At 30.7% G+C, this 16392-nt stretch overlaps 2 protein-coding genes across 2 annotated transcripts; one reads left to right on the forward strand and one right to left on the reverse strand.

Moving 5' to 3' along the window:
* The first annotated feature begins 29 nt into the window (after positions 1–29).
* LOC125049330 (U3 small nucleolar RNA-associated protein 4 homolog) lies at positions 30–8347 on the forward strand. Its single transcript, XM_047648492.1, has 11 exons — positions 30–290; positions 513–892; positions 1211–1392; positions 1747–1934; positions 2342–2497; positions 2722–3037; positions 3690–3873; positions 5572–5786; positions 6600–6767; positions 7362–7442; positions 8209–8347. The coding sequence occupies exons 1-11, from the start codon at positions 190–192 to the stop codon at positions 8335–8337; spliced, it is 2100 nt and encodes a 699-aa protein (XP_047504448.1). The 5' UTR covers positions 30–189; the 3' UTR covers positions 8338–8347.
* A 3814-nt stretch (positions 8348–12161) lies between these two features.
* On the reverse strand, positions 12162–15587 carry LOC125049604. The gene is made up of 5 exons (XM_047648992.1): positions 13884–15587; positions 13498–13604; positions 12810–12926; positions 12593–12731; positions 12162–12398 (listed from the first exon to the last, which is right to left on the reverse strand). Exons 1-5 carry the CDS (start codon positions 13967–13969, stop codon positions 12257–12259), a joined length of 591 nt encoding a protein of 196 aa, XP_047504948.1. The 5' UTR covers positions 13970–15587; the 3' UTR covers positions 12162–12256.
* Between the last annotated feature and the right edge of the window lie 805 nt (positions 15588–16392).

Consider the following 16392-nt stretch of genomic DNA (forward strand, 5'->3'; position numbering starts at 1 on the left):
TTAAGACTTTATTTGACAGTTTAAATTTAGATTTAAGGCAAAAATCAAAATATAACCAAATTAATAATTTTACCATGTGTGTTGTATGTTTTTATATTTTGAAAATTAAAAGTGTATAATATTTTTATATCTAAGTAAATACAAGAAAAAAGTGTGTGTTTTATAAATGAGATTTATATCAAAACCAGAATGGAGACAAAAGTTCACAGATTTAGATTTTACAACCCTAAGCCAGTACCAATTCAGTGTGTTTCTTATGACAAAAATAATAAACTCTTAGCTTTGGCAAGGTTAGTCGTATTTATTATTCTTTATGTCTGATTCAGACACAAATAATCACAATTTTATTAATATATTGTAATTATAATTCCAATAAATATATTATGCGTGTATACCACTTATGGTCTGTATTTTAAATTTATTTATTTTATATTACCAAGAAATCTTATTACGGACATACAGCATGCCGACTTTTAATTTGTTTTAAAACAAAGTTGTTTTAATTATTTCAGAAAAAATGGAAGTATTGAAATATGGGATGTTAATTTTGCTCCATTTCTAATAAAGTGTATACCTGGTGGTGAAAATTCTTCAGTTGAAGCTTTGGCTTGGGTTCATGAAAGGTTACTTTCTACTGGCCTTGGGGCTGCTTTGGTAGAATGGGATCTTGAAAACTCATGTATAAAAAAAAGTGTAATGCTAACAGGATATGCAGCATGGTGTCTAGATGTAGACGAGGCTAAAACAATTATTGCAGTTGGTACAGAACAGGGTTATGTAAATATTTATTCTGTCAACAATGGTGATATTGTATACAAGAAATTGTTTGATAAGCAAGAAGGCAGAATATTATGCTGTAAATTTAATAAGCTTGGAAATACACTTGTTACAGGTATTTTATAACTTTGAATTTAGTTAAGAATCAAACAATATATATTTTAAATTATTAACCATTTTGATGATTTTATATAGAAGAGTATTAAAATTTTCTTATTCTTAAATTAATGATTTCTTAACCCCTACCTTGAATTTTATAAACTAATGCTTCAGTTAATGTGGAAAAAACTTATTTAACAGTCGGTAACAGTGTGTAAATGCAATTTACCAATACTATATTATATGTATATTTAAAATCATTTATAAATCATGCTCATATTTGTTTTATCTAAGTCTGAGTAATTAATAATGTTAGTATTCATAAATTTATTAGGATCGATAAACACAATTCGTGTGTGGGATGTTAACACTGGTCATGCAACATGCCGCATTTCTTGTACTCGAAGAGGTGAAGAAGTAATAGTGTGGAGTATTGGCATATTATCTGATAACACTATTGTGTCAGGTGACAGCTATGGTCGTCTTACCATTTGGGATGGTACTGTTGGGGATCAGGTATGTATGCACGGGTATAAAATGACCTAAAGTAGTTAATCTAAATTAAATTTTCTCATAAATTTCTTTTAAGTTACCTGCTTAATACTGCTACGAAATAGTATGTTATTTACACATTATGGAGTAATTTGAATAGAGTTAAAAACTTTCAGTAAATTAGACAGACATAAGCGGGATGTTATGTTTTGCAAAAATACTGTATATTTGGCCCATAATGTACAAACTTCAAATTCTTTTATACTTAACACACATTAACTATCCATGGCCAGTAGTATCTTTCTGACAATTATTTTCGGATATATCCATAACTGGAGAGCTTTTTAAGTGCTACATGGTTTGTATAAATTTTTTCAGATTGAAACTTTTGTAACCCACAAGGCAGATATTTTGACATTAGTGATATCTGATGATGAAAATTCCATTTACTGCAGTGGAGTCGATCCGGTTATAACAATGTTTAAGAAAGTTGAAAACACTGATATTCCATCTGAGTATCGCTGGGTAAAAAATATACAACGAAATATACATGAACATGATGTCAGGTGCGGTTTTTTATTTGTTAAATACTAATTTATAAATTTGTTAATTCTTAATGGTTTTTTAAAATGTTTCAATTGTTTTATTGTGTTGCATTACATAATTGTTAAAGAAGCCTTAAATTATTATATAGGCTATTTATTCATGCAATGCTATAATGTAGAAAAATATTTCATTATTTCTTACATAGTCAGTAATTGAAATTCTGACCATTTGTCCTGCAAAGCTGTATGAACACTAGCTTGTGCAGTGAAAGTTATTATTGTGAGGAAATGTATGTCTCAGGCCCAAAATCAACAATGTGTCTGGTACAGTTAGCTGATCACAAATTTGCCTCTAGAAAATTATCAAATAATCAGTTGCGAGATGTAACACCACTACATTATTATTATATCTATATATTTATTTTCAGAGCACTTGCAATAAACAAGGATAGATTAATATCAGTAGGTGCCGATGGGTATGTCACATTGTCTAGTTACCCTCCAAAGAAGGTAATGAGGATACCACCAATGCTACCGATGCCTCGAACCGCTGTATCAGCAGAAAAGAAATTATTATTATTAAGGTATGATTGCTACAAAAAATCAATGGAATAAGTTGGTACATTTCCATACTAAAAATTTTGTAATATCAGATTGTAGACTCTAGCTCTACTTGTACTTAATGGACTTATCCTTTGGACCGGAATAGATTTTTTGACATACATATTAGACATTACAACCATACATAGGCCTACGTTATATAGAACAGTGTATCTAGGCAAATTTAGTTAATATTTTTCTATTACAGATTCAATAATCATCTTGAAATATGGAAACTTGGCTCTTATGCTGTAAACAATAAGGGTGATGTCATTATCAATACGGGAATGAAACAACATAGTGAAGAAAGCGATAATCAACAGTTAGAAAAAGATACGGAAATTCCGTTTATAAAAAAACAGCATCATGAAGAAAAACAAAGAACATTACAAATTTCAGAAGAACCAATAAAAATTTCCTCAATACAAACAAAAGGAAAGAAAGATTTAGTGTGTTGTAATATTTCACCGAATGGAGAACTGATAGTTTATTCTACTGAGAGTGATGTCAGAATGCTTAAATTGGTAAGTTTTAAAGATACAACAGTTGTTCTTTTAAATTTAGGGAGAATACAAGCCGGAATAGCAATATAAGCCACTACCCATAGCTGACATTACTTAGTACACATACAGGCCGTGTATTACTAGAGTACTCAATATGTTAAGTAATCTGTGCTTTATTCTTGAGATATTATTCTGTTCGGAAACTAGTTATAATAAACAGGTAATTTGGTATCAGGCAATAGAAACAAAAAAGATTAAATTATATTCTAAATCCTATAGTAAAAAATTACCAATATAAATAATGAATTGTATGTATTTTGTATTGCATGTATTGTAATATGTATTGGATCAGGCCAACTGCCGGATAAATCTTTTCTACCACAAGAGTTTATTTTAAGATTATTATACATTATTGAATATAAACTATGTCATTGGTAGATTTATTTAAAAAAATTATACATTAATCTATCTTTGCTAGTAACATTTTTTATTCTGAGACAACAAGTGTGTATAACTCTAATTTAGTGATTTTGAAGTTATGTTTATTTAAGGCGAGCTACCTGCAGTAAAATTGCGTAAGCAGTTTTGCGGGGCATGGTTTGAATTAAGATGTAACTTTTTTGTGAATAAATATATTAAAATAAAAAAAACTATGAATATAAAACATTTGTAGGATGAAGACCAGGGCAACATATCTCTACAGAAGTTACCCGTAAACGAGTTGAAGTGTTGTGATCGAGTGACGTTTTCGGAAGACTCAAAACTGATGATCGCGACGAAAGGCACTGATGTATACATTATGCTGGTCGATGCGGATGTGGGTGCGACCCTGATACAGACCATATCTACCAAAAAGCGTTAGTAAAACATTTATTACTCTTAATTTATAACGCATTTTTGTCCTGTTTGGTAAAATTATTTTAAAAATATGCCCGCTTACAGTATTCTAACATAAATATATTTTTAAAATCTATATATGTACTAGCAGACTCGGCCAAGCGTTGCTGTGGCTAAGGTTTTTGTTATATTATATAGTAGTAAACTATTCAAGGGAAACGGTAGGAGAACACCTGTCATGGGCACCACCATGCTTTATTGGTGGTTATGCCATTAAATTTTAGCTTGTGTGAAACGTCGGTACTTTCAATACAGCGCCATCTGTTAGAATTGTGACTGTCAAATAATAAACAAATAATTTGCAATAAAATAATATTGCGGGTATAAATTAAGATGTAAGCTGTCATATCTTTTCAAGTTAGATCAAACTGCACACGGTGTGCAAATTTAATTGAAATCGGTTAAGTAGTAGTAGTTAGGAGTTCATAGCGGACAAACAACGTGACGCGTAATTTATATATATTAAGATATATAAAAATTTATTGCTGTTCCTGTCTCGCTAAAACTTAAGAATGGTGTCACTGCTTCGGTAAGTTATGATCTTGAAATGAAATCGTAGAACAATGTCGGATTTGAAAAAAATGCACTTTTCATCCTATTTGGATACTACATTGACTAAATCTTACGGCTACATTAAAAAAAAATTCCACGTGTTTTAAATTTAAAATTAAAAAAACTGTGTAATTTATTGATATTATTTTTATTTTGTTTGAAAACAAATCCTTTTAATTGCTTGTATGCCAAGTTTCATAATAACAATATGAATTAAAATAGTTATGACAAAAACTAACATGATTGTATTATTTTGAAATGGCTGCCCTGTAAAGTTTACTATTTGTCAGATCCGTCACTATTCTACGACTATGACGTATGACTATATGTAGGTGATAAAAAATTCACCTAGTTAAATATAATTTAGTTTAGTCGATTAGGACGCATTTTTGGCTTGGTCCCTATGAATTGTCCTTAACGGTTCTAAAATAGGCGCGTTTTACATTCGCGGATTACGATACTTGAGATATAAAAATGAAATTCTCTACCATTAAACGTATAAATTTAACCAACTTATACTATTTTATGTTCATATATATGAATTTTCTGGGCATGTGTCTTCTCAACGGCTGGACCGATTTTGATTAAATGTTTTGTGTGTGTTCAAGTAGATTCGACTGGTTTATTTACAATTAGATTTTTGAAGTTATACTTCTTTAGGCGCGTTATGAAAAATTGATGAGAGTGAAATTTCACGATGCGCGCGCACCGTTACACAAAATTAACAGAATGAAGTTGCCCACGGAAGATGCTACGGCATTGGGCATAATTTAAAAACAACATTCGAATAATAATAGAATTTATGTTACACTTAATGTAAGAGTATAATAATAAATATTTATTTATTTAATTTTTCGAATGTAAACTGAACTTAAAAAATTACTTAATAATGTCTCCTTTTCCAGTCTTTGATTATTTAAATGTAATTAATTATTTGCATGCAATCAAAAACTATTTTTAATAATGTCAAAGAAGTATAACTTCTTACGCGCTTACATTAGTACACGCACCCGTTTATTTTGTATTTATGACGTGTCCACAGTACAACGTCTGTCGGGTCCGCTAGTTTCATATAAAAACTCAAAATAGGTATTCAAATATTACAGACTTGAAAAATGGCTCGATTCTGCACATCGCCCTTTCGAAGCATGCTCAAAATGGACTGTACATTGCTGCAGCGGATTCTAAAGGCGAAATTGCTGTGTGGGTTAAACGTGCGAAAAAGTTTGAATATCTACTTAATTTACCCAAGTATTCGTGTGTACCATCTGCTATGGTCATACACAATATGATGCTTATCGTGACTTATGTGGATCAAGAGGTATATATAATTTTTTATTCAATATATAAATAGACCGCGTCCGAAAAAATCTTACATTATCCTTTAACGATTTTAAATGCTATATGACTATGATGTAGTATGTAGTAGTAAACATATGCTAGTATGTTTAAACATACAAAAACCAGTGACGCTACAATCTCTTACGCTACAAAGTCTTGGCTTCTGACTTTTGTATACATTTAGTGATTTTGATTTTTTTTAATAGGCAAGTCGGGGATCTGCCATCTGTGTAAATGCTTAAATTTTTAACGTGGAAAATTTTTTTGCATCTATATTTGGTTTTTAATTGTAACTATTTCTTCTTTTTAAAGTTGTCTATTGATTATGACAGGTAATGAATGTGTTAGCTTAATGGCTTTAGCATGCGACTTTCATTCCTGAGGTCGACGGCGTGTGTCAGGCACAGAAGGCTGATCTCCTGCATATATATGTATATTCTCGTATTAGACAAAACAAATCATCACGAAACAGACTTAGAAATCTGAGGTCTAGACCTAAAGAGTTGGAGCGCCATTTGTTTTTTTAAAGTTTAAAAACAGTCTTTAATTAATTTTTCCCATTCAAGGGTAACAATTCATTAAAAAAAATAGGTATGTCAAATATCATGCGCAGGCATGTTCTACATCTGATCTGTAGCAAGATTGGGGTGTAATAATATATGTGTCACCTCTTTGAGGGATCTTTTACAATGCATGAAAATGTATCATTAATATATTAAACGCATTTTCGAATATAAAAACAATGTCAAATGCCAATTTTTCAATTGACAGTTGTATATATTTTCGTTGACAGGTAATTCAATACGATCTCGATCAGCAAAAGTTGTGTAAATCGAAAACTGACAATGTGACATTTTGGCGCGGACGCAAAATGGCCGCCAACGACATAATCCCGCATCCAGCACGGGATGCTTTAATATTCACCGATGAGACCGCTATGTGGGTGCTAGATAGACAGAAGGTGACTTGCTTTAATTTTATTTAATTTATTTCTTCACACTTATTTCATACAAGAAAACAATAAACATATAAAATGTCTAAAGGCTGAGTACAAATGGGTTATCGTTTATAAGCGTTTTATAGCGTGCTAATAGTAACACGCAAGTAATTTAATCATAAAAAACATTACAAATATCGCCTGTAAATTAAATATAAGTAACTCATAATATATATTACGCGATAAAAGAAAATATGGATAAAAAAAAATAAAAAAAAATCTATTTATTCATTTTAAGTACGTGCATTACAATGTGTAAGATTTAGGAACCCTTTTAAGTAAGAAATACCTGTGTCAGGGTTCCCAGCTCGATAAATTCTTTATTATTGATTTTTTAATTATTAATTTAGGTATTCTTCAGATGCCATTAAAAATCACAATTACAATAAAAGAAAATACAACTAATTAAACGCGTATTTATAATCTTATCAGTGAAATAAAAAACTTTGCCAACATTAACTTCATAAAATTATTTTAAAAATTGCGATAAGTGGCAGAAAGATACTATTTAAAAATATATATTTTTAAATTAATACGTATATAATATATTTTTTATAGATGTCAGAAAATTATGAACCTCAAGCAAAAAGGAAACAAAAGGGTGCCCACACGAATGGAGTAAACATAATGCCAGTTAAGGTAACATTTTTGTTTAAATTACATTTTATACAGACTTTTTAACGCACTTCAAATTATTTTAATATTATTTACTAGTTATCCTGAAGCCATAATTCGATATGATTTAACAGGTTTTTATGTTTTCTTATAACGAGAAACATTTCGCGAAAAAACTTGTCATTATATGGCACAATGTAATTATGTACCAAAATCCTTGGAAGAATGTACTACTGCTAAGTGTAATTGTTAAAATTATCAATTACTATACTGTTTATGAAACTATGTAGAAACGGGTGCTGGCCGCCTACCAATCTGAAGATACCGAGACACCTTTTTTTAAAAATAAAACTGGACAGACGTATGAATCAGTCCTAAGCTACGAGATCACATCAATTAACATTCACATAATAAAAGACGACTCATTGGTCTAGTGGTTAGTACCCCTGACTCCGAAACCATGGGTCCCGGGTTCGATCCCCGGCTGAGACGAACATCGATGTGATGAACATTTGATGTTGTGCTTAGGTCTTGGGTGTTTAAATATGTATTTATATGTCTATCTATCTATAGTATGTATGTATATCCGTTGACTAGTACCCAGAACACAAGCTTCACCAGCTTAGGTCCCATGGACCAGGTCAATTGGTGTGAATTGTCAAAAAAAAAATTAAATTAACTTCAACGATCACTATATTCTGTGCCCAATTACGATTAATTATAAGTAATATTGACATATATACTTAACATTGACATGATTCTTGTAATTGATAGTTTTTTTTTTTTTCAGTATTTGGCCGGGTTTCATTGGCTAGGCGCTAATGAGGCTGTAATTGTTGAGACGTTACCTGAACAAATTTTGATGCAATTACCCCCCGTTTTGAAAAAGAAGACACACAATATGGTGGAATCAAAATAAAATATTTTTTATAACCTTGTTTAATTTTTGTACTTTCATTTTATATTTTATACATTAATGTATGTAAAAAACACTAATTTCGCATTTCTTTACACTAAGGTATGATGCGCCAATTTCCCATTGACATTCAAAAAATCTATCGAATATCGTACATTCGCATTAACGTAATTAAATACAGATAATGTGTTGTACAACAATAAGTTGAATAAAAAAATACTATAGGTACGTAATAGGAATTTTTATTTGGTTGCAATTTAAAGTATTGTGTTGTTTTAATATCGACTTCACAATATGAAGTGATCTTGATACTTTAAATTTTAATAACAAACTTATCTTCTTGTTGGAAATAAATAGATAAAGAAGCTTATTTATTTTTTAAAAATACAACAAAAATATGTGACGATGGAACATAAATTGGTTTAAATTTTTCTGTCCCAGTGGACGCGCTCTTACCGAAGCGCCGACTGTCATTACAATAAATACTTAGGAATAAACAAACCATTAAAAATTTATAGTACGGGAGGTAGCAACGTTTGAAAAAAAAGAATTTTAGGTCAGCTGATTTTGTGATATGTCTTCCTTCTTGCACTTCCGGTTAGAGTCTGGGCAATCTGGCTGGCGGTAGTGGTTGCGTTCATTAGTGCGCATCCTATCTGTCCAGGTAAAAATCCTGGATTTTAAAAGCATTTTAAGAAGCGTAATTTTTAATTTTTCGTTTTTAAATACGTCTACCTGACATACTTTTTTTATTGCCAGACATTTTTCACGTTGCTAACTATGTGCCAGACGCGATTTTAAGTTTTATTTTTATGAAAATTTCAAAGCATTTTAGAATGTCTGTAATTTTAATATTATGTTATTTAAATATAAGGAAAACTGAAAATGAATTTGCCAGACATTAATTCGGTTGTTAAGTCTTGAATTAAAATGATAAAGTATTGCAGTATGATGAAGCATTGCATTTTAAGAAGCGTAATTTTTGATTTTTCCTTTTTAAATACGTCTACCTGACATACTTTTTTTATTGCCAGACATTTTTCCCATTGTTAACTATGTGCCAGACGCGATTTTAAGTTTTATTTTTATGAAAATTTCAAAGCATTTTAGAATGTCTGTAATTTTAATATTATGTTATTTAAATATAAGGAAAACTGAAAATGAATTTGCCAGACATTAATTCGGTTGTTAAGTCTTGAATTAAAATGATAAAGTATTGCAGTATGATGAAGCATTGCATTTTAAGAAGCGTAATTTTTTATTTTTCCTTTTTAAATACGTCTACCTGACATACTTTTTTTATTGCCAGACATTTTGCACGTTGCTAACTATGTGCCAGACGCGATTTTAAGTTTTATTTTTATGAAAATTTCAAAGCATTTTAGAATGTCTGTAATTTTAATATTATGTTATTTAAATATAAGGAAAACTGAAAATGAATTTGCCAGACATTAATTCGGTTGTTAAGTCTTGAATTAAAATGATAAAGTATTGCAGTATGATGAAGCATTGCATTTTAAGAAGCGTAATTTTTGATTTTTACTTTTTAAATACGTCTACCTGACATACTTTTTTTATTGCCAGACATTTTTCCCATTGTTAACTATGTGCCAGACGCGATTTTAAGTTTTATTTTTATGAAAATTTCAAAGCATTTTAGAATGTCTGTAATTTTAATATTATGTTATTTAAATATAAGAAAAACTAAAAATGAATTTGCCAGACATTAATTCGATTGTTAAGTCTTGAATTAAAATGATAAAGTATTGCAGTATAATGAAGCATTGCATTTTAAGAAGCGTAATTTTTGATTTTTCCTTTTTAAATACGTCTACCTGACATACTTTTTTTATTGCCAGACATTTTTCGCGTTGCTAACTATGTGCCAGACGCGATTTTAAGTTTTATTTTTATAAAAATTTCAAAGCATTTTAGAATGTCTGTAATTTTAATATTATGTTATTTAAATATAAGAAAAACTGAAAATGAATTTGCCAGACATTAATTCGATTGTTAAGAGATAGAGATAGAGTTTTAGAAGATAACAAAAGTTCCCAAGAAGATGATATGAATGACACCGACAAAGACAGCGACGATGATGATGACGATTATGAAGATGCCTCTTTTTTGTGACGTCACTATACGCTAAAAAAACTTGAAAACTTAATATTAATTATTCATAACTTACATTTAGTAATTAGGACAATTTAAATAAAGTGTTGATTATTAATTTTAATCAAATTTTATATTACTTTTTATGCTCGTACTACAAGCATTATACTGCAATACTTTTCATGACTTTTACATTTTAATTCAAGGCTTAACAATCGAATTAATGTCTGGCAAATTCATTTTTAGTTTTTCTTATATTTAAATAACATAATATTAAAATTACAGACATTCTAAAATGCTTTGAAATTTTTATAAAAATAAAACTTAAAATCGCGTCTGGCACATAGTTAGCAACGCGAAAAATGTCTGGCAATAAAAAAAGTATGTCAGGTAGACGTATTTAAAAAGGAAAAATCAAAAATTACGCTTCTTAAAATGCAATGCTTCATTATACTGCAATACTTTATCATTTTAATTCAAGACTTAACAATCGAATTAATGTCTGGCAAATTCATTTTTAGTTTTTCTTATATTTAAATAACATAATATTAAAATTACAGACATTCTAAAATGCTTTGAAATTTTCATAAAAATAAAACTTAAAATCGCGTCTGGCACATAGTTAACAATGGGAAAAATGTCTGGCAATAAAAAAAGTATGTCAGGTAGACGTATTTAAAAAGTAAAAATCAAAAATTACGCTTCTTAAAATGCAATGCTTCATCATACTGCAATACTTTATCATTTTAATTCAAGACTTAACAATCGAATTAATGTCTGGCAAATTCATTTTCAGTTTTCCTTATATTTAAATAACATAATATTAAAATTACAGACATTCTAAAATGCTTTGAAATTTTCATAAAAATAAAACTTAAAATCGCGTCTGGCACATAGTTAACAATGGGAAAAATGTCTGGCAATAAAAAAAGTATGTCAGGTAGACGTATTTAAAAAGGAAAAATCAAAAATTACGCTTCTTAAAATGCAATGCTTCATCATACTGCAATACTTTATCATTTTAATTCAAGACTTAACAACCGAATTAATGTCTGGCAAATTCATTTTCAGTTTTCCTTATATTTAAATAACATAATATTAAAATTACAGACATTCTAAAATGCTTTGAAATTTTCATAAAAATAAAACTTAAAATCGCGTCTGGCACATAGTTAACAATGGGAAAAATGTCTGGCAATAAAAAAAGTATGTCAGGTAGACGTATTTAAAAAGGAAAAATCAAAAATTACGCTTCTTAAAATGCAATGCTTCATCATACTGCAATACTTTATCATTTTAATTCAAGACTTAACAACCGAATTAATGTCTGGCAAATTCATTTTCAGTTTTCCTTATATTTAAATAACATAATATTAAAATTACAGACATTCTAAAATGCTTTGAAATTTTCATAAAAATAAAACTTAAAATCGCGTCTGGCACATAGTTAGCAACGTGAAAAATGTCTGGCAATAAAAAAAGTATGTCAGGTAGACGTATTTAAAAACGAAAAATTAAAAATTACGCTTCTTAAAATGCTTTTAAAATCCAGGATTTTTACCTGGACAGATAGGATGCGCACTAATGAACGCAACCACTACCGCCAGCCAGATTGCCCAGACTCTAACCGGAAGTGCAAGAAGGAAGACATATCACAAAATCAGCTGACCTGAAATTCTTTCTCGAAAACGTTGCTACCTCCCGTACTATTAATTTCTGTTTAAAAAGTAGCCAAAAGCTATTATTGCATTAAAAGTCACTCTAATGACTGAGTTACCTATGAAAATACTTGCGGCTCTGACCCAAACACTTAAAAACGTGCTTGAAGAGAACTCTTAATGCCGTTTTGATAGGGTGATACATGCATTTGCTGCGGGCGTGCCCACATTTCGTCAGTCACCTCGCATCTCGCCGGTGGCAGTTTGTATGATATTGGGTCGCCTTCCACGCTCCTATGACACGAAAAACGAATCATATAAATTTGGCAGATGCTTTATTTACTTGCCTAAGTAGTGACTGACTAGAGAACGCTGCGACACTTTTTATGTTGACATATTTAATCGCTACTAGTAAACCAGGACATTCTATTAGACTGTTTATTAGATTCTCTAGGCGACTTTTTTGGCCACTTCCTTTTGTAACTTACCCAAGAAAAATCATTGTTTGTTTATAGGGGTCGTAGATTTGACTCGGTGGTAGTGGTGGCCGGATGGGGTAGGTCTTCGCTGTGGTGACCAATCGTCCGAAACGTTCTAATGTACAATTCACTCGATGTCCAATCACACCTGCGGAGTTCCATCGAAGACTTTGTGTGATTGTCAACATTAAAAAAAATATGTTTACAATATATACCTAAAACGTACCGGATGTTGTTTGAGGTAATGGTTTTGGTGAAGGTTTAACCTCAACTGGGTCGATGGGATCTTCAGGTTTACAACTCCGTGAGCGTAAAATGGCGCGGTATTCTTCTAATGTGAATCCTGTTGAGAGTTTTTTAAAATATGTGACTTATAGGTAATCAAATTATAATATTTAATCTGAGATTGGGTGTAATAATAATTAAAGCAATTAATTGTTTGCAGAAGCAAAAAGGAATTTCATATACATATTGACTGTACTAAGAGTACCTATGCATTTTTAGATTATGCCCGCGTCAGTAAAAATACGGACGTGCGCAGACGACCCACTTCACGCTTTTTGCTATTGAGATAGTTGGGCAATTCACTCTGCAAAACTCGTTAAACATATGTTTTAGGGTAAAACCTCTGTGCAGTTCCACCATGACGTCAGTGCCCAGGGTTGCTTTCCTATCATGAAAGGTTGCTGTGAATATTCATACAAACTATAAAACATATGTTAAGTTAGCCAACAGCAAAAAAATAAATATAAATGTATATTCCTAAAGAAATGCCTAAATAATAAAAAAATCTCGAAATATTTGTATGCTTTCCTTCATCTACCCATAATTAAATAATCCACATTATAAGTCAAACACTGAACGTTTCTTATATTTTTTCTACCATATATGTGTGTTTTTACGTAATAAGTTACCTGTTTTTTGTGCCTCTTCTTCTTGAATTTCACGTAAATGTTTATAAAATCCCCATCGTTGCGACCATAGGCGAGCTGCATCCTTTTCTTTTTTTGTAACAGTCGCTCTGAATTGTCAATAAAATTTCAATAATTCGAAGTTAATAATTTAAATGTAGTTTAATGGAAAATATTAATTAAGATGCCGTAGTTGTGTCGAAAACATGACAATGATCATTTTCAATACATATTATTTATGCTAGAAGGTACTATAGTCAACCTATGTAAGAAACATCTGCATTAACTAAAATCATTGGCTCCCTGGAAATGACGGTTGCCAGCGACGTGTTAGCAATATTATTATTATTAATTAAGCGTATTCTCAATATTATTATTTTAACTCTTACAAAATGCCCTCCGCCTTGACTGGATCCACTGACGACTCCTTACGAACACCCATCACTCCTCCAGCTGGCTGATTCGCATTTTCCATTTTTCACGACAAATCAGCTTTTGCAATGTTACAGACTTCCATCGATCAAACAAAAGTAACTAACGCTAGAGGGTTTTACATTTGCACCCTCGTTTAATTACAATTGTTGTAATTCGTGATATCTTATCGACTTATGTATCTATTCTATGGGATCCAATTTTGTATTGACTCATGATATTTTTTGGTAAAATGAAATGTAAAAAGGCAAAGAATATACTATTATAAATATTTAATATTCAGGCGTCTGAATGCTTCTCCCTCTGTTGGTTTATTCTCAAGGGCTTAACAAAAAAACAAACTCCCTTCAAAGCAAGAAAGCAACAATGCAAGTACTTCATTACATGTTTCCTACTTTCGCTTTACCACGGCTATTATTATTAAGTTTCATTATTACAATGAATTCTGGTTAATTGTAGTGGCGTCTTTATTGCATTGGTTAAGGGATATTTCACAATGCACAAACATTTAAATAATGGTTGTCACATTACAGACTTTCACTGCTATTTGCAGAACTATGAGAATTCCTCAAACTGATGCTTAACGGAATAAATAAGGGTATATTGCTTTGCACCAATCTAAGTTATCTCGCTTAACCGCTTAAAATATTCTTAATTTTATGAGCTCGAAGATGACATGCCTATGGTTTAGGAACTTCTGAATCGTCATAACTGCTTTTCACATCGCGTATATAAATTTATTTTATAATAATATTTCCGAATAGAATGGAATAAATTGTTTGATAATATGTTTATTATTCTTAAATTTGTTACAGAAATTACAAATATGTATTTAAAAATACGCATAACTTAGGTACTACATATTTAAACTACTTTTTTAAACAGCAAGTAATTTCCGTTAGTCAAGCTGTATCAGGTAGGATTAAAATAATAGACTTCATTAAGAAAAACAATAGACTAAAAATATATTAGTGAAACAGAATATAAGTGTGTCTCTCGGCATAGAGGGTATAGGTATAGGCTTTTCTAAATTGAATGTCTTTTAGCTGTAGAGCTAACCGTATTTTCAATAGAAGCTACATAAAGCCCATTTTTGGGCATGAGTTTTATCTTCCAAACGTGGCCATCATAAAGCCCTTAAAACTTCGAAAAGCAATTTGCTTTTCAGTATACTTGTGTATATTTTTCAGAGACGTTGAGGGATGACTTTAATTTCAAACAAAACTTCTTTTGTGAGTGTATCTTTTTTTCTAATCGGAACTAAATAACAGAGAGAAATAATCTGATAAATGAAAAGTAAATTATTTTTAGGTAATATAAAGAGATAGCGAGTGTTAGCTTAGTTGACCGCAAATCATATGAGGTAGCCGACGTTCAACTACAACTAAGTTCGTGCGTTCAAATCTCGATGTGCGCTTTTATCACTTGTTCGTACGGTGAATTAAAACATCGCGAGGACTCCAGCATGTCTTAGACGTATAAGTACAGAAGGCTAATCAACTATTTGCCCATAGACTAAAATGACTATACAAGTCGCAGGTGTGAGTAGAATTGCAAGTATCCAATTCTAAGGTTGCCTGCTCTATGTACCATAAAAAACAAAAAGAATAACTCCATAGAATTATTCTATGAACTAATTGTTGGTTGTGTTTTCATGCAAATACATTGTATTTGTCTTTGAGTTATTGTCATAAGATTTACATGTTCTTGTGCTTATTGTCATAAGATTTTTTTAGATATATGTATATTTAAAAATGTTTGTATTGCAATACTTAGTGAACTCACAAACAACTGAAACGATTTAAAATTATTTTACATTTAGAAGCCAAAACAGTAAGTGGAAATATAAAGGATAGTTAAACGTATCAATATAATTTATGCTATAAAAGTAGTAAATAACGAAATCGGGCTTAAACTTCATAGAAAAACACCCTCACACATAAGAAAATATATAATATACTGTCAAGGTCACATAGCAATTACGATTATTTTTTTTAATATAGAACACGGCCGTTATTTTTCATTTTAGTGTGTAATAATCATTTTAACAAGTACCATATTGACAGTTATATTATGTATTACTGAATTAATGTTTTGCATTTTTAACTCACGTCACGTCATTACAAATTACTTCATATTTAAAAGACAGCAGTGTTGGCCTTGTGGCTTCAGCGTGTGACTCCGATCTCTGAGATCATAGGTTAGATGCCCAGCTATGCACCAATGGACTTTTTGTCTACGTGCTCATTTAACATTCGCTCGTACGCTGAGGCTCAAAAAGTCTACAAGGCACAGAATGCTGATCACCTACTTTCCAATTAGAAAAGAAAACAAATGATTACGAAACAAATCAGATATCTGAGGCTCAGAACTAACAGATTGCATCACTGGATATACATTTATATAAATTTTTAGAGAGCTTTTTTATTATCGTTAAACTTTGCAAAAAAAGTTTAGACATCTTCG

Source organism: Pieris napi, chromosome 5 (genome assembly GCF_905475465.1).
Source record: "Pieris napi chromosome 5, ilPieNapi1.2, whole genome shotgun sequence".
Lineage (NCBI taxonomy): Eukaryota > Metazoa > Arthropoda > Insecta > Lepidoptera > Pieridae > Pieris > Pieris napi.